The 18,581-nt window shown below is 43.5% G+C and overlaps 3 protein-coding genes across 3 annotated transcripts in view; 1 reads left to right on the top strand and 2 right to left on the bottom strand.

The window, feature by feature from the left end:
- Positions 1-10,966, bottom strand: part of LOC129725503 (esterase B1-like) — a 24,980-nt gene extending 14,014 nt beyond the window's left edge. The window contains exon 1 of the mRNA XM_055681436.1: positions 10,674-10,966. Within this exon, the coding sequence (XP_055537411.1) occupies positions 10,674-10,814 (141 nt within the window). The 5' untranslated portion in view covers positions 10,815-10,966. The remainder of the gene's footprint in view (positions 1-10,673) is intronic.
- LOC129725504 (esterase B1-like) lies at positions 10,951-14,208 on the top strand. The gene is made up of 7 exons (XM_055681437.1): positions 10,951-11,155; positions 11,599-11,930; positions 11,985-12,122; positions 12,179-12,721; positions 12,776-13,120; positions 13,172-13,426; positions 13,896-14,208. Exons 2-7 carry the CDS (start codon positions 11,790-11,792, stop codon positions 14,094-14,096), a joined length of 1,623 nt encoding a protein of 540 aa, XP_055537412.1. The 5' UTR covers positions 10,951-11,155; positions 11,599-11,789; the 3' UTR covers positions 14,097-14,208.
- On the bottom strand, positions 14,066-18,581 carry LOC129725501 (uncharacterized). Its single transcript, XM_055681435.1, has 7 exons — positions 18,302-18,581; positions 18,004-18,176; positions 17,426-17,945; positions 17,045-17,374; positions 16,728-16,978; positions 14,250-16,662; positions 14,066-14,193 (listed from the first exon to the last, which is right to left on the bottom strand). Exons 1-7 carry the CDS (start codon positions 18,339-18,341, stop codon positions 14,123-14,125), a joined length of 3,798 nt encoding a protein of 1,265 aa, XP_055537410.1. The 5' UTR covers positions 18,342-18,581; the 3' UTR covers positions 14,066-14,122.

Genomic DNA, 18,581 nt, shown 5'->3' with positions numbered 1-18,581 from the left:
AGACCATTCGTGTGATCTTTGGACATCGCTTTTTGCAGTCGCGTTGCCTCAGGTAGAGTCTGAATGTCTTCACAGAATCGAATTCTAGACCTCCTTTTGGCTTTGCGTAGCTCAGCGTTGTATTTTGTAAGGGATGCTCTATAGGCTTCCCAGTTGGACGTGATTTTAGCCCTGTTGAACAAGCGTCTAGCTTCCCGACGAAGGTTGCTGAGAGTTTCATTCCACCAGGGCACATCACGGCAGACTGTTCGATTTGTTTACGGACAGTTTGACATAAAAGCTTCCGTGATCCTGTGCTGTAGGTCACTTGCTGCGATGTCCAGTTCACCTGGAGTTCGAATATTTTGGTGGCAGAATGTTCTCGAATTGACCAAATGTTCCTTAAAAGAGTTCCAGTTGGTTTTCTTAGGATTCCTGAAATGTTCTCTTCTCAGAGGAGTAGCCTCGACGTCAAATCTGATGTGTCTATGGTCTGATAAACTGGGTTCATCAGAGACATGCCAGTTCTTGACTTTCTCCGTTATCGAGGCGCTACATAGAGTGAGATCACAACCCCTACAGGGAACTTGAGTTTCAACACTCCGTCATACATGACATTCCACAACAACGGGCCCAGGATAGAACCTTGCGGAACTCCTGCGGTAATTGGGACGCACTTCTGACCCTCCTCCGTGTCGTAAACAAGTATTCGATTCTGGAAATAATTTTCCAGAATCTTGTACAGCGACACCGGTACATGGATGCTCCTGAGCGCGAGCGCTATGGAGTCCCAACTGGCACTATTGAACGCATTCTTCACGTCGAGCGTGACGATTGCGCAGTAGCGTATTCCCCTTCTCTTGCGCTGGATTGCTACCTCCGCCGTCTTGATGACGGAAGAGATTGCGTCCAGCGTGGACCTGCCCTTCCGGTAGCCGAACTGGTTACTTGCCAGACCGTGTACACCCTCCGTGTACCTCACCAGTCTGTTGAGGATGATCCTCTCAACCACCTTGCCCGCGGTGTCCAGCAGGCAGATAGGCCTATATGCCAATGGGTCCCCTGGCGGTTTCCCAGCCTTCGGCAATAAGACCAGTCTCTGCCGCTTCCACCTGTCCGGAAAAAGACAGTCATCAAGGCACCTCTGCATGACTGCACTGAACAGCCCGGGGGCCGTTTTTATCGCCAGCCTGATCGCCAGGTTAGGGATACCATCCGGTCCCGGCGCCTTGCTCACCTTTAGGGATTTGGCGATCACGATGAGTTCCTCATTCGTAACCCTTGCCTCCTCCCCTGCCTCGACACGGCTGTCGTCGCTCACGGATTGGATGCTTGGCAGGTTGGCCGACCATCTCTGGTCTATGTCTGAGATACTGGAACGTCGGACGTGAGACTCGACCGCCGGAGGCCAAGGACATTGCTCGTGGCGTGGAAAGAGTCCCTCGATGATACGCTCCAGCATCGCTGGTGATCGCTCTGCAGGCGCCAGCGCGCCTTTAGTCTTGGCCATTACGATCCTGTAGGCGTCACCCCACGGATTTGTATTGGCACTCGCACATAGCCTATCGAAGCAGGCCCTCTTGCTGGCCTTTATCGCACTCTTTAGCATCGATCTTGCCGAACTGAATGCTGCGCGGCGCTCTGTCCTCTCTTCTTCGTTTTGCGCACGCTGCATCCTCCGTCTTGCACGGAGGCACGCACTGCGAAGGTCGGCTATCGCGTCCGTCCACCAGTAAACCGGTGGCTTTCCATTCCTAGGTTGGCGAGTCCTAGGCATGGTGGCGTCGCACGCCCGCGATAGCATAGCAACTAATTGGTCAGCAGTCGGGCGGAGCCAACTGCCCCCCTCGCGCTCCCTTCTCATTGCCTCTTCGAATACCTCGGCATCAAAGTGCGATGTCTTCCACCCGCGAACGGTCGGAGTGTTGGCTCTACCCGTCGCTTGCCGCCTCTCGTTGTTGTCTACACTAAAACAGACCGCCTGGTGGTCGCTATTAGTGTAGCCATCGTCTACCCTCCAGTTCTTGATCAGTCCTGGGCTGGAGAACGTCACGTCGATGATCGACTCCGCACCATTTCTGCTAAATGTACTTTTGTTCCCAACGTTGGCCAGATCTAGGTTGAGCTTTGCAAAAGCCCCCAACAGGATCTGGCCCCTCTGGTTCGTGAAGCAACTTCCCCACTCAACAGCCCAAGCGTTAAAGTCGTCCGCCACCACCAACGGCGTTAGGCCCGTTAGCTCCATGGATAGGAGGTCGACCATCTGGGTGAACCTTTCGGTAGACCAACGTGGCGGAGCATAGCAACTGCAGTAGAACACTCTGTTCACCTTAGCAACTACGTACCCTTCTTCTGAGGTTGAGACAACCTCCTGAACCGGGAACTTGCTCGTCGTACATATGGCCGCCAATCTGGACTTATCCGCAACCCAGTTGCCGTTTCCGGGAGGGATGCGGTAGGGATCCGATTGACGGCGATGTCCGACAACGACTCAGTGGCTGCTTGGTGTAGCAGCTGCTGAGCCGCGAAGCAATGGTTCAGGTTCAGTTGCGTCACCCTTACGCCGTGGTTTCGCAGCCGGCTTACCGGCTGGGCACCTGGGGCCTCCCATGAAGTGTTTGGCGTCCCGTTTCCCGGAACATACCATGTGCTTGGGAGACTCCCCACAGTCCTTTGCTTTATGGCCTGCACCTCCACATCGCCTGCACAGCTGGCTCCTATCGGGCCCCTTGCAGGTCCAGGACTTATGTCCGCCCTCGAAGCACCGGAAGCAAATGTCTGGTTGCTGTAGTATGCCCAGAGGACATACAGACCAGCCGACCTTCAACTTGCCCTCTTTCAGGGCCAGGTTAGCGTCCGCCGACGGTAGTCGGAGTATGGCCGCGTGTCCATACACCTTTCGACGGCCTTGACTAGCAAGGGACCGTCTACCGAGATGTCTGGTGTGGACACCGACGGATTCGCCGTTTTCCACCTCCAGACTTCACCGCATCCGTCTCCGCCTTCTTCTGCGGAGACCGCTGGATGCCACCTCGTGCGAAGGGATTTGATAACCCCTCCGCACCCGTCTCTTTTTGTTTTTGTGAGCTCATTGCCGAGCCACGTCTTGATCCACCGGGTTCGTCTTCCTGTGCGCTTATTTGTATCCCGTTTAATGAACTGCATCAATTGCAAGCAGTTAGGTCACACAGCCGCCTACTGTTGCAATAAGGCACGGTGCGGTAAGTGTGGAGAGAACCATGCCGACGATTCCTGTAGTGCGAATGCTGAAAAATGTATCCACTGCGGGGAGAATCAGCATGAGCTCTCCACATGCGCAGTGTACATGCAGCACAAGGATAAATTGAAACGGTCTCTCAAAGAGCGTTCAAAGCGTTCTTACGCTGATATGCTCTAGAAGACGACGACCACTTCTACCATAACAGCGAACCCCTTTGATCTGTTGTCTTCAGATGAAACCGACTCTGACGAACCACTAGAGGGAACTTCTTTTGCCAATCTTGGGGAGTCTAGAAAGAGGAAAAATCTTTCCTCCCCTAAGCTTCCCAGAAAAGGTCCTAAGATTTCCCAAAGTGGAAAGAACAGTACAACCAAAACTAAAGGTGCTACGGAAAAACCGAAGCAAACCCCTCCTGGGCTTGGCAATTTAAAGTCTCAGAAGGAGTTCCCAGCACTTCCAGGAACATCTAAAACCCCAGTTGCTCCTTTTGCACATCCAGTTGACAAAACAAATGCTGGATTGGTGAATTTTTCTAATATTGTGGACTGGATTTTCGAAAATTTCAATATACCTGATCCAATTAAAAACTTTCTTACAGCGCTCCTCCCAACAGTTAGATCATTTTTAAAGCAGTTGACTGCCCAATGGCCCCTCCTTGCAGCGATTGTATCCTTCGATTACTAATTCAACTGCTAATTTGAAGGATTCTATCTCTGTTTTACAGTGGAATTGCAGAAGTATTTTACCAAAAATCGATTCATTCAAAGTTTTGATAAATAAAAACAAATGAGATGCATTTTCCCTTTGCGAAACTTGGCTTACTTCGAATACTGATCTTAACTTCCATGATTTTAATATTATTCGCCTTGATCGAGACACCCCATATGGAGGAGTACTTTTAGGGATTAAAAAGTGATATTCTTTCTATCGTATTAACCTCCCCTCGATTCCGGGCATCGAAGTTGTCGCATGTCAAATGACAATACAAGGTAGAGAGCTTTGTATTGCCTCAATATATATTCCTCCCAGAGCACAGGTTGGGCAACGGCTGGTCTTTGATTTAATAGTACTTCTTCCCTCGTCACGTTTGATTTTGGGAGACTTCAACTCTCATGGTGTGGCTTGGGGTTCCTCTTACAATGATAACCGCTCCTCTTTAATCTATAACCTTTGCGATGACTTCGACATGACTATTTTAAACAACGGTGAAATGACACGTATCCCGAAACCTCCAGCGCGCCCAAGCGCTTTGGATCTATCCTTATGTTCGACGTCGCTACGGTTGGATTGCACATGGAAGGTAATCCTCGATCCTCACGGTAGCGACCATTTGCCTATTCTTATATCAATTACTAACGGGTCAATTCGCATGCGACCAATTGACATTCCGTATGACCTCACACGGAATATCGATTGGAAGTTATATGAGGAAATGATTTCAAAAGCGGTCGAGTCGATTCAACATCATCCACCACTTGAAGAATACAACCTCCTCGCGGGCTTGATTCTCGACGCCGCGATGCAAGCCCAAACGAAGAAATATCCCGGCGTAACGATCAAAGAACGGCCTCCCACTCCGTGGTGGGACCAAGAGTGCTCCGATGTCTACACGCAAAGATCCGACGCGTTTTTGGCCTTCCAGAAGGGAGGTATACCTGGCGACTATTTACAGTACTCGGAGCTTGATACCAAGCTTAAAAGCTTGGCTAAAGCAAAGAAACGCGGATATTGGCGTCGGTTCGTGAACGAGACGTCGAGGGAGACATCGATGAGCACTCTTTGGAACACAGCCCGAAGAATGCGGAATCGCGTAACGGTCAACGAAAGCGAGGAGTCTTCAAGTAGGTGGATATTTGATTTTGCCAGGAAAGTATGTCCGGACTCTGTTCCTGAGCAAAATATTGTTCGCGATGCGTCTCCGGGCCACGACGCGATAGAATCACCTTTTACGATGGCAGAACTTTCAGTTGCCCTCCTGTCCTGTAACAATAACGCGCCTGGATTAGATAGAATCAAATTCAACTTGTTGAAGAATCTACCCGGCAATGCCAAGAGGCGCTTGTTGAACTTGTTCAATAAGTTCCTGGAGCAAAACATTGTACCGCAGGATTGGAGGCAAGTGAAGGTGATCGCCATCCAAAAACCAGGGAAACCAGCTTCTGATCACAACTCTTATAGGCCGATTGCAATGCTATCCTGTATCCGGAAATTGATGGAAAAAATGATACTCCGTCGTTTAGACCATTGGGTCGAATCAAATGGTCTACTATCAGATACTCAATTTGGCTTCCGCCGTGCCAAAGGGACGAATGATTGTCTTGCGTTGCTTTCAACAGATATTCAGCTGGCGTATGCTCGCAAAGAACAAATGGCGTCTGCGTTCTTGGACATTAAGGGGGCTTTCGATTCCGTTTCTATTGACATTCTTTCGGGTAAACTTCACCGACAAGGATTTTCTCCAATTTTGAACAATTTTTTGCACAATTTGTTGTCCGAAAAGCACATGCATTTTACGCACGGCGATTTGGCAACTTTTCGCATTAGCTACATGGGTCTTCCCCAGGGCTCATGTTTAAGCCCCCTTCTTTACAACTTTTATGTAAATGACATCGACGAATGTCTGGCAAATTCATGCACGATAAGACAACTTGCAGACGACAGTGTAATCTCTGTTACAGGAGCCAAAGCTGCCGATTTCCAAGGACCATTGCAAGATACCTTGGACAATTTGTCTGCTTGGGCTTTACAGCTAGGTATCGAATTCTCTCCGGAGAAGACTGAGATAGTAGTTTTTTCTAGGAAGCATGAACCTGCTCAGCTTTAAACACAGTTAATGGGTAAAACGATTTCTCAGGTTTTGGTACACAAATATCTTGGTGTCTGGTTCGACTCTAAAGGCACCTGGGGTTGTCACGTGAGGTATCTGATGAAAAAATGTCAACAAAGAGTGAATTTTCTTCGTACAATAACCGGACAATGGTGGGGAGCCCACCCAGGAGACCTTATAAGGCTTTACCAAACAACGATATTGTCTGTAATTGAATACGGGTGTTACAATATCGTTGTTTGCGTATCGCTTTAGGATGCATGCAGTCGACCCATACGATGAGTCTGGAGGTCTTAGCTGGAGTTCTACCATTGAAAAACCACTTTTGGAGCCTCTCTTCTCGTATTCTTATTAAATGTGAGGTCTTGAACCGTCCTGTGATTGAAAATTTTGAAAGGTTAATCGAACTCAATTCTCAAACCCGTTTTATGACATTGTATTTCAATCACATGTCTCAGAATATTAACCCTTCTCCGAATATTCCAAATCGTGTCAACTTATTAAATACTTCTGATTCTACTGTGTTCTTCGATACATCCATGATACAAGAAATTCGTGGAATCCCGGATCATTTACGCGTGCATCCCTAAAAATTTTTCCAATAAATATCGAAACATCAACTGCGACAATATGTTCTACACTGACGGATCACTTCTGGATGGGTCCACTGGCTTCGGTATCTTCAATAATCATTTAGCTGTCTCCTATAAGCTCGATAATCCTGCTTCTGTTTACGTCGCAGAATTAGCTGCAATTCAGTACACCCTAGAGATTATCGAAAAAATGCCCACGGACCATTATTTCATCTTTACGGACAGTCTCAGTTCTATTGAGGCTCTCCGATCGATGAAAGATGTTAAGCACTCTCCGTATTTCCTGGGGAAAATACGGGAACATTTGAGTGCTTTATCCGAAAAATCGTTTCAGATTACCTTAGCATGGGTCCCTTCTCACTGCTCGATACCGGGCAATGAGAAAGCGGACTCTTTGGCTAAGGTGGGTGCAACAAACGGCGATATTTATGAAAGACCAATTGCTTTCAATGAATTTTTCGCATTTGTACGTCAGAATACGATCATCAGTTGGCAAAATTCATGGACTAAAGGGAAACTGGGAAGGTGGTTACATTCCATAATTCCCAAGGTATCGACGAACCCGTGGTTCAAGGGGTTGGATGTAGGTCGAGATTTCATTTGCGTGATGTCTCGGCTTATGTCCAACCACTATAGATTTGACGCGCATCTCCGTCGTATTGGGCTCGAAGAAAGCGGTATCTGTGCCTGTGGTGAAGGTTATCACGACATAGAGCACGTTGTTTGGTCATGCCCTGTTCACCGTGACGCCAGGTCTAAACTTGTAGCTTTCCTTCAGGCCGGAGGTAGACGGCCAGCTGTTCCTGTTCGTGATGTCTTGGCGAGCCGTGACCTACCCTACATGACCTTTATATACGTTTTCCTTAAATCCATCCATGCCCCAGTCTAGTCCCGTTCCCCTCCGTCTACACCCAACAAAACGACAAGAACACGTTTGAACCTTAAGCACAAAACCAGCAACCAGACCCTGCACAATAGAACCAGGACCCAAGGACTGCGAGCCTCTGTCCCAACTCACGACATCGTGGCTCAGCGGTACGAATCCATACATGCCATTCGACGATTATCAGACGACCATTGAACAACAAAACACAGATTGGAAATTCCATGCTAGTTTTAAGTTAGACTTAATTTCAGCTCGTAGTCGGCAGCGAGGATAAAAAATTTGCTTTAGTTTTTAAGTCATCAGATATAATTGGCGCCGTTAAACATTAAATTGTATTTGTGCCGTGTCAAATAAATGTTATGTAAAGAAAAAAAAACAAAATGATTTTACTGCAACCTGGTTGGGGTGACACTCAGGGGGAAAGGGGTGACACCCAAATTATCCGCCCCGGGTGTCAGCCGGTCACGCTATGCCACTGAAGTAAAGTAAGTAAGTAAGGTGACTCCAAATCGTGTCGATAAGCAAAACAAGTCAGTCAGACAACGATCGTTAAAACTGTGTGTAAAAATTATGATGAAGTTTGATTGCGTGGTACAAAATGATGAAACTTACGTCAAGGCAGACTTTAAACAGTTTCCTGGACAGAAATGTTATACGGCAACGGGAAGAGAAAAGGTGACAGGGATTTTCAAATGCATCAAGCTGTCGAAGTTGGCAAATAAATATCGAGGCTAACTGCCGTTCTTCGGCGAACAAAGTGACCAAGAAGGCAGTACAAAATTTGATGGAAGGAGTCAAAAGAAAGGTCAGCGACACTAGTTTTGTTCAAATATGTCATGTAATCTTTGAGATAATTCAGCTTTCAACGAGAGGTAATGGCGGACAGTGCACGCAGCCTATTTTGACGTTTTCTGTAGGTCGCAGTAACGGAGTAGAAAATATAACAACGTCGACGTAGCATAGCGACTTCATCAAACAATGGGCGGTGTGTTATTTAAATTTCGTCGAGCGCATAAGCGGATCAAAATAAACAAAATTGTTTATTAAAGTTGCCATGCTACTTTGCAACGTATTTTTATGTTTTTCACTCAGTTACTGCGATCGGAAACTATCCGACCTACAGAAAACGTCAAAATGGGCTGCGTGCACTGTCCGCCATTACCGTTCGTGGAAAGCTGGATACATTTTCGTTGTTTTTGTAACGGTTATAGTAAAAGTCCGATTTTAATCAAATAAAATGTGGACCTATAGGGCAACTAAACGTTTCATTTGATGATGAGATTCTTGAAATCTGCCCAGCCATCTTTGGGAAAACGAGTGAATTTGAAAAGTAACGTGTTTCGAAGACGTTTCATAACTTTTAAACCACATGTTCAATCGTTATAAAATCCATTAGTTTAAGGGTGATACCAATTATGTTTAAATCGATTGTCAAGTTTCTGAGATAATGGAGTTTCACGATTTTTACAATTTGATACGAAACAGACAAAGTTACAGTCCGATTACAATAAAATCACAGAAAAAAATGCAATAGGTTCCTTATGCTGGATTCATGTAATATTTGGTCGCATGAAATGTATCATATCTTTGTCAAAAACCACGTGGAAAAAATCTTGAGATGTCATTTTGCAGCAAATTTATTGACCTATTTTGCAGCAAATTTATTGACCTTCAGAGGAAAAATACAGGAAAAATTATTTGTTTGGAACTGTCAACTCGATGAGACATATGTAAAAATGGATTTCGCGCAACTCCAAAGACAAAAATGCTCTATGTCCAAGCGCAAGGGTAATGTCGCCAAGCGGTTTGAATTCGTGTTTGCTGACAAGTTCGCTCGGAGGCTGATGGTGTGGCAGGGGATCTGCAACTGCGGCAAAAAAACAAGGTTGTCATCACCTGATCAACCATGAATGACCAGGAATGCAAGGATCAGCGCATCAAGAAGCGGATTTTGCCGTTCAACCAAACATTGGAGATAATCGAAAGTAAGTTGATGAAAAGTGATAGAACAATAAAAACCAGCTGATTTACATAGATGGTGTAAGAAAATGACGAATCGAGTTGACAGTTCCACTGTGCAGAAGATGATGGGCGGTATGAAACGGAATTCATCCGAAACTCAAACGAATATTTTTTTTTGTATTATTGCTTTAAAGGTCAATAAATTTGCTGCAACATGACATCTAAAAAAATTTTCAACCCGTTTTTTGACGATGATATATCCCATTTTGTGTGTAAATGGATCAAGCTTTATGAGGAAACAGGACCTTTCATTTGACAATATTTTTGTAGAAATCGGTCCAGCTATCTCTGAGAAAAGCCAAAGATTAGGAGATTAGGAGAACGTTACACACACACTTACATATATAGAAATTCTCAATCCGTGGTATTTGGGCCATTGTAGCACTTTTATACCTTTAGTTTTTGCAGTGATTACTATACGTTTCGAGAAAGCCAAAAAATTGTAACAATTTAGTTAGCGATTTCCACTAGTTTGATAATATTTTTTCTAAAAGCGCTATGAAATCTTTAAATTGAAAGACTATTTTTAAAACAAAGTTTTATCTGAGTATTCTCGCATTTGTCAACCAAAAGCAAATTTTATTAATCGCTAACACCTGTGTCGAAGAGTTTTCTTTGTTCAAATAATCATAATAATATTTTCTTTAAACTAGGATATCCAAATTTAGTAAAAAATATACACGCTAATGAATAATGTAGTTTTACAGCCTTCAGCCATTACTAGGAATTCTCCATTCGAAAACATAGACTAAAGGCATTAACTCAAACTAGCTCAGGGTTCTTCGTATCAACGGGCCTATAAAGTTTTCAGAGAGGCCCATTACGACTATTAAAAACAACAGCAAGAAAAAAATCCGTGATACTTTCCGAAAAGTATTACCAAATTATGAACATGTCCATGTTTATTTTGGGACGAGAAATAGAAAATGTGCCGAGTAATGCCGTATGAATGATTCGGATTGGTATGCGTACAATACATATAGAAATAAGTATGACCATATACGGATTAAGTGATTCTTCCGTGTTATCTTATCATTAAAGCAATGAATTCATTTCAATGGAGAGCTTTTTATATACATAATATGATTGTAAATTTACACAGAGAATTTGAAGAAACCAAACAAGCTATCAATTTTTTTAACTGACCTTGAATCTTAGCTCACCAACTGGGGCTTTGGCGTACGGTATTCCTTGAAATCTGACATATTCCTGTCCTAGGAGAGATTGCTTCTTCGCACCCTTCACCGGGCCATACTTAGTATTGATGATTAGATCGTTTAAACTCATTCTATCCACAGTATTTGTTATCTTTAGATTGCACGGAATTGTTATTCTTATTGCGTTTGTTTTGATTAGCGAGTTGAAGACCAGTTTTATAAGCCGGTTGGTATAAGACTAATTTCATTCGCTGCTTGCTTCATACTGATGCTTGACGATGACGGTGACCTGTTGAAGTGTTAGCATGTGAGCAAATAGGCCTCTCAGTCGGTGATTTCACTGGTGTTAGTAGGTACGGTTAGTAACCCCCAATCGAACAGCAAGAACAAGTGTGTGATAAACTATATGTGGTATGAATGAACTAGGATTCAGATAATATGCGATATTTTCGTATGTTTGGGGCGTCTGTTGTATGGGACCGTTCCTAAACCACGTGGTCATAAAGAGGGGGACGGGGGGGTTTGTCAAAAGACCACGAAAGACCACACATGGGGGTGGGGGGTTAACAAAATGACCACGTGGTCTTTTTTTCTGACTTATGATTTATTGTTGCCACCAAGTCAAGAGCAAAAGCTTTTGCATTTTAGAAATATTAACAGAATGTACCGAATGTTTAAAAATAAAAATTTAAAATATTTAAGTGAATTTTTGGCACTAGACAAATGAAAAGACCACGTGGTTAAAGTCGAAAGGGGGGGGGGGGGGTGGCCAAAAGACCACGGGAGGGTACGGGGGGTTTAAAAAGGGATCAAAATATGACCACGTGGTTTAGGAACGGCCCCTTTGTTGATATATTATAATGACCTCGCAGAAAAAAATCGGTTTATTAGATAACTTTGGTTTTTCTTATCAGTGCACAGACCTGCCAAAACCTGCACCATGATTAGAGAGCCACGACAACTTTTAGCCATTGGTGGGCAGGTGTTATCTAATGCAAAATTTCTGTTATTAAAATAGCCGTTTACTACTAGTCATTCTCTTGTTATCTGTGTTGGCTGGTGGTTGAATTGTAAACTCCGTTAGGCTCGAAAAATTCATAGGAACATGGAAATTACAAACCCAATTGTTGCAACAAAATATGGCCCAGTCAAAGGTATTCGGAAAACAACAGCAACAGGCATAGAATATTATAGTTTCCAGCAAATTCCCTACGTTAAACCTCCAGTTGGGGAGCTCCGGTTTGAAGTAACAACGCAAAGTTTTATTGCATACATCTCTTGAAAAAATACTGTTTTGTAGGATGCGCAACCGCCAACACCCTGGAAGGACCCGTTGGACTGTACTGTTCAAGGACCAGGCTGTTATCAGTACAGTAAACTTCTGGATAAAATCATCGGAAGTGAGGACAGCTTACACATGAATGTATTCACTAAAAATGTAAGCGTAAACCTTGCTTCTAAATCAAAACCTTTAAGGAGAGCATTTTTTTGCAGCTTGGTAAAGAACATCTTCTACCCGTATTACTCTACATCCATGGAGGAGCTTTCATGCGCGGTTCTAGTGGCGTGGAAATGTACGGCCCTGATTATCTAATTCAAAAAAATGTTGTATTTGTATCTTTCAATTACCGGATCGGAGCATTGGGTTTTATTTCGTTTAACACCCCCGAGCTGGAACTGCCGGGAAACGCCGGTCTGAAAGACCAAAATTTAGCCATTCGTTGGGTAGTAGAGAACATCGCCAATTTTGGAGGAGATCCAAAGAATATTACCCTATTCGGTGAAAGCGCTGGAGGTTGCTCCGTGCATTATCACATGATTTCTGAGCAGTCAAAAGGATTGTTTCAACGTGCGATCGTCATGTCTGGGTGTGCGTTGAACAATTGGTCGATTGTTCCTCAGCGGCAGTTCAGCGAGCGATTGGCTAAAGCACTTGGATGGAACGGACAGGGTGGAGAAAAAAAAGCACTAGTAGTTCTTAAAACGGCCGATCCAGTGGAAATTGTTAAGCAGCAGGAAATTCTTTTGACAGAAAATGTAACAAACATGCACATGGATCATTGAGTTGCCGTTAATCATTTCTGTTTACAGGAGTTGGAAAATCGGATCCTCTTTGCTTTCGGACCAGTTATAGAGCCGTATAAAAAACCAAATTGTTTCATTTCTAAGAATCCGTTGACGATGTGTCGTGAAGCTTGGAGCAACGATATCGATATTCTCATTGGTGGAAACTCGGAAGAGGGTCTGTTCTGCTTGAGTGGCATCAAAGAGAAGCCATCAATTATGACGAGTTTGAAAAGTTTCGAGTATTTGGTTCCACCGGAATTGGATCTGGTAAGAACATCACAACAGTGCAAAGAGCTCGGGCTTCGACTGAAACGGTTTTACTACGGAGAATCGCAGCCGTCTTTCGAAAATAATGCTGGCTATTTAACGGTATGAAACTGTTATGAAGCATTTTTTTTTCTACAAGCTCTTTATTTTTAGTTGATGACAGATAAATTGTTTTGGCATGGATTGCACCGCACTATTTACTCACGTATCAATTCGAAGAGAGCAGCCAAAACATACGTCTATCGCTTTTCGGTGGATTCCGATACACACAACCATTACAGGATTATTTTTTGTGACAAAGACGTTAGAGGAACGGCCCACGCTGATGACCTCTCATATATATTCAAAAATGCCTTCGGAGATGTTCCACCTAACGACAGCTTTGAGTACCGCACTATGCTTAATATGGTGAGATGGTTTACTGTTTTTCATACACAAGCTATTTTGGGTTCAGATTGTTTTAATAATGAGGGATGAAGCCACTAAAACAAAAACAAAAACAGAACCGATTTTTTGTGGCGATTTCATGGAGGAAACTTTTGTGTTCGAGACGAATTAAAAGTCGAAACAATGGGCTTAACAGAACCAAATGCTTGCGAAAAAGACAAAGATAGTTCGATGCACTGACAAGACCATAGTATCGGTCTTCTGACATGCGCGTGGGAAGCTATATCAAATTTATATCCTAAGAAAGAAGAAACAACGAGAAGCTTCTGTAATGCCAGACCTGAACTAGAAAAAAAAAAGAGTCTGTTTAATAGATAATTGCGGTGGCTACACATTACAAACAACATTTGGTATACTATTGAAAAATTTAAGAAGATCTTTTTGAAGAATATGCATTGCATGTATTTCAAAATTACTTCTGTACTTCCAGGTCGATCTCTTCACAACGTTTGCCGCCAATAATGGAAACCCGAACGGAGGAGTGACGACCGAATGGGAACCTGTTGGGCCCGAGATTGGGCCGTACAAATGCCTGAGCATCGCCAACGAAGGTTTAAAGTTTATAGATTTTCCAGAAAAGGAAAGAATGGAACTCTGGGATTCTTTGTATTCAAAAGATCAACTTTATTAACTTCCTTCACCATAATTAAATACAGGTTATTGTAATTTGAACTGTTCCAACTTACTTCCAGCAAGTAAACATATTTGCTCCGGAGTCATTGGAGTGGCTGTAAAAAAGAATATTTCAAGTATTTCTATGATTAAGAACGAAAAGAATACCTACTCATTGTATACCATTCGCTAGATAGCCCTGCTTCTTTCCGAGCCGAGTTTAACGCTCGTCTCAATGCGAATAATAGGGCGATGGTTAAGTTTAACGCTGGTTCACCCGTAGTCTTAGATCGTAGCACAAAACTTTCGTTGTACGTATTGTGGATTAATTTCACCCTGAAATCAACGGGAACATCCTTTGCTCCTGGCAGATGATAGTTCCAAGTACGATTGGTTAACAACTGGCCATTTTCATCACTGTAGATGAGGTTTTCTGTGAAATACAACCCAATTCCCATTACAAATGCCCCCTCGATCTGTCCTATGTCAATTCCCGGACTGATGCTCTCTCCAGTATCCTCTAGGATGTCAACACGAAGAATTTGAACGTTTCCAGTTAAAATATCAACCTCTATCTCAGAACAGCACAGGCCCCAAACTATGTAGTTTGTAATATCTCCCTGTTTGTACTGATACATGGCGCACAGGTCTACCTGACTCTTGTAACAATGTTGAGTTATTTCTTCCCATGATCTTCCAGGATACTCCTCGCGTATTGGTTTAATTCGCTCTACCAATATATCGCACGCTTTTTTCACGGCAAAGCTTGCTGCTTCGCTGGTCATACTTCCACCGGAGACACTAGCATTGGGTGATGTTAAATTACTCATTCCTTTTATGCTGATCTTCGAAATTGGCACACCCAGAACGTATGCTGCCACCTGGGTTACCTTAGTGTTTACTCCTTGTCCAATGTCGATTCCACCCGTTGTTATGGACACAGTTCCGTCCATATGATATATTGAAACCAGCGCATGCATCTGTCCGAAGAATGCTTGTGGGTACTGCATAGGAACTACCGCAATCCCACGCTTCTTCCAGCGATGTGCTGCGTTATACTGCTCGACTAGCCATTTACGTTTTTCGTACTCAACATCGCTTATAAAATCGGGAAGCAGTGTACGTATCTTACAATCTTTGCTCATATTCTCCAACCTAACTGCTAGTGGATCTTTGTTCACAACATGCGCTACGTGTTCCAAGATATTCTCAATCATGGTGATCCCTTCGTTAGTACCAGGGCCACGACACCACGTATTACTAGCTGAATCCGTAATGGCAGCTTTGCCTACCACCTTCCATCGGCTTGCATCGTAGCAGTTCTTGTAAAATTGTGCTGTGACCATCACAATTGGGTCATTTAAGCTGCATCCGTAGTCTTCCACGTAGTTGTTCAATAGTCTGCCTATTTTGCCATTTTCATCGACATCCACCTCATACTTGCTAACACAGGAAGCACGTTTACCGATGGCTTCCATGTTCGATTCCAGTGACATAATCAGTCGTACTGGCCGTTGACTGAAATAGGCGGCAATCGCACAAGCGCAGGCGGTTTGCGATGCCCGTGTAATTTTCGCCCCAAATGTTCCGCCCAGTCGACGGATGTAGAAATTCAAACAGTTTTCCGGAATATTGAGAGCCTGTGCGATCGCAACCTGGCAGAGATCAACCCACTGTGTTGAACTGTACACATTCATTCCATCCTCCGTAGGGACGCAGATGCAGGTTTGCGATTCCATTGAAAAATGGAATTGTCCGGGAAGCTCGAAGCTACCGGTAATATTTTTTAAACTTTTCTCTGTAATATCCCTGTAATGCTCACCTTGCTCGTCGTAGGGCTGATCGTGCAACCGATCGGTTGCGTTTGCTGCTAAAACATGTTTTAGGGTTGGCAGTATTGGTTTATCGTCTCTTTCGTCGTAGATAACCTCCACAAGTTTCGCCGCACGATGAGCTAGCTCGAAGGATTGGGCTAGAACAACTCCAACCGGTTGACCGTAGTAAAGTACTTTGTCGCTAGCGAATATCTCTTCCGTTTCGGGATTGTCCAGCTCAGTTGGCATAAAATCGTTTCGACCAGGAATATCTTTAGCAGAGTAGAAAGCTTCAACTCCTTCTAGGTGCAGCGCGGCTGCCGGATCAATACGATGAATTCTGGTACGAGGGCTTGTAGCAAGCACGAATGCTCCGTAAAGCTCATTTGGTATGATCGGCAGGTCTTCGATGTATTTGGCTTCTCCAGCTGTTTGTGCCAGACCTTCAACTTTGGGAATATTCTTCGTCATCGGCCATTTTTTCTCCAGGGTTTGAAACTCTTGCTTGGAGGAAGATAGTGGTCGCAGTAAACCGGTGGCCCCTGTTTGGTACCGATCATTGGTTGTGATTCGTCGTTTCATTGCAATACTCAGTATGGCACGATATAAAAGAGATGTTGTAAGATGTTTTCGGTAGCTGGAAGTAGCCTCTGATGGATTATCGCATGGAACAATTTCCTCGGATAAAATCTGCAGAGTATTTTGTAGAATTTCGTTCGAGAATGGATTTTTGCCTCGAAGATAGTTTTCTGTTTTGATGGCATGAGTGAACTAGAAACGTATGAGAAAAAAATTATGATCACTCAACAGTAACATGATTAAATGATTTAACATACATCTTTGTGGATGCCACCGAAACAGATCGAAACGGATTCTACTGTCGAGAGCGAGGTTTTGATTTCTACAAGAAAAGCTGCGTTCACGTAAGCGTGTACACTTTGAGCCCGGGGCATTACTTTATACGATTTAAAATCAAATCTGTTAGGATCCAAGGGAGGAAGAATGACGTTTAGCAGAATTTTCTTCTTCATCTCTATGGTACATATTGCATGTAAAGGTAAAGTAGTTATTGTGCCATCTGTCTTAGCTAGAATATACAAATCAATTGTCAGTACACTTCGAGAACCCTGAAAATAGATTGGAATTTTCTCACTTATTTGAAATTTAGTTCCGACAGCCTCAAGGATAACATACAAATCTGACGGAAAATCGTTATACCTATTTTTCAAACACAAATTTCCCGCTATTGTTCCGGAGTTCCTTACAGGAATATTGGCAATTAAATCGACATGCCTGGACAAGTCTTCACAGTACTTAAAGACAGATTGTTTTTTAGCAGCCTCATTTAGTATCTCCATAAATTCGGTCAGTGATACGCCTGCGCCGATAATTAGTTCTTCATTAGTTATCGAATATGACTTCAACTCTTTAACGGAGCTGACATCTATAAACATCTCGATGCTTGGTTCTCGACGGTAAACCCCTGGAATTTTTTATTAGATTATAGAGAAACAATTCTTTTATTGAAACTCACCATGCGAAGTATTTCCAGCAACCAACATGTAATGCTTCTGACCTATATCATTCAAAAGAGCTAGTGTATCGTCCAGATTGTACACCTTATGCCACTCACGTTCGTCCTCAAATATCATATGTAGATCTGCTATTTTTTTTATCTCGCAAGACCCTTGACAGGATTTGCCTGTATTGTGGCAAATTTTGGGTAGCTCTTCAATTTCCTGACATGCCAGCAACAACTTGGAATCTGCATCAATACTTAGTGATTTGAAAGCATCGAGAATCGGTCGGTAACCGGTACAACGACACAAATTACCACCGAATGAGTTTTCCACTTGCTCCATCGTAACTTGGCCCTCATTGGCCTCCAGTAGACTATACATATTCATGACCATTCCCGGGGAACAAAAACCACACTGGGTTCCGTTGAAATGCGCCAATCGCCGCTGTATTGTGTGGAATCCCTTCACCTTGTTGCCAATTCCTTCAACCGTCGTAATGTCTAATCCATGACAAGAGAGCACTGGCAAAAGACACTAAAATATAGTTTAGTACAGCAGGAAAAAAAAAATCTGAAAGAATAATGTGGATTACAGAGTTCACGGCCCGACTTCTTCGTGTTTTTTGTACTGGGTGTTCTTCGCTAACATTAACAATACAGGCTCCACAGCCACCCTCTCTGCAAACCATTTTAGTTCCGCTGAGTTGTGCATTTTTCCTGATAAACGTCCCCAAAGAAGTGTCCACCGGTAAATCGCCAGCCTTCACTGCAAATGTAGAAGATGAATTAGAGTGAATAAATAATGATTTCCAAGGTATTTCAAGTAGACACAGAAAATGCGAATTGAAATACTTATCTTCTGTATCAATATATATAAAAATATTTACACACCTTTGAAAAGTTTTCCGTTGATTGTGAAAACAGCTTCCATAGTGGACTTCTATACTATTTGATTTCGCAGATATCTCATATATCACATACTTTGCACTTCACTGTCTTATCATTTGCTTGTCAGAAGTAATGCCTAATTGACCGTTCCGTTCACTTGCCGAAGCTTGGTGTAAATGATGCTAAGATTTTGATTTGCTTGCCGTTTTATAGCATCGAATCAAAATCGCGAGCAGACAACTAAAGTTTCCGTTGTAAACACCGTACCGAAACCGACTAGTAC

This window comes from Wyeomyia smithii, chromosome 2 (genome assembly GCF_029784165.1).
Source record: "Wyeomyia smithii strain HCP4-BCI-WySm-NY-G18 chromosome 2, ASM2978416v1, whole genome shotgun sequence".
Lineage (NCBI taxonomy): Eukaryota > Metazoa > Arthropoda > Insecta > Diptera > Culicidae > Wyeomyia > Wyeomyia smithii.
The sequence above is the reverse complement of the archived record's forward strand: the minus strand, read 5'-3'. Positions and strand labels throughout refer to the sequence as shown.

Bases quoted from the DNA above. Each gene is read 5' to 3' on its own strand.
- LOC129725504 (XM_055681437.1), top strand. From the start codon at position 11,790: ATGGAAATTACAAACCCAATTGTTGCAACAAAATATGGCCCAGTCAAA. The intron at 11,931-11,984 runs GTAACAACGCAA...ACTGTTTTGTAG, and splicing joins TTGGGGAGCTCCGGTTTGAA to GATGCGCAACCGCCAACACC. The intron at 12,722-12,775 runs GTAACAAACATG...TTCTGTTTACAG, and splicing joins AAATTCTTTTGACAGAAAAT to GAGTTGGAAAATCGGATCCT.
- LOC129725501 (XM_055681435.1), bottom strand. From the start codon at position 18,341: ATGGAAGCTGTTTTCACAATCAACGGAAAACTTTTCAAAG. The intron at 18,177-18,301 runs GTGTGTAAATAT...CTACATTTGCAG, and splicing joins CAACGGAAAACTTTTCAAAG to TGAAGGCTGGCGATTTACCG. The intron at 17,946-18,003 runs GTAATCCACATT...ACTATATTTTAG, and splicing joins GAAGTCGGGCCGTGAACTCT to TGTCTTTTGCCAGTGCTCTC.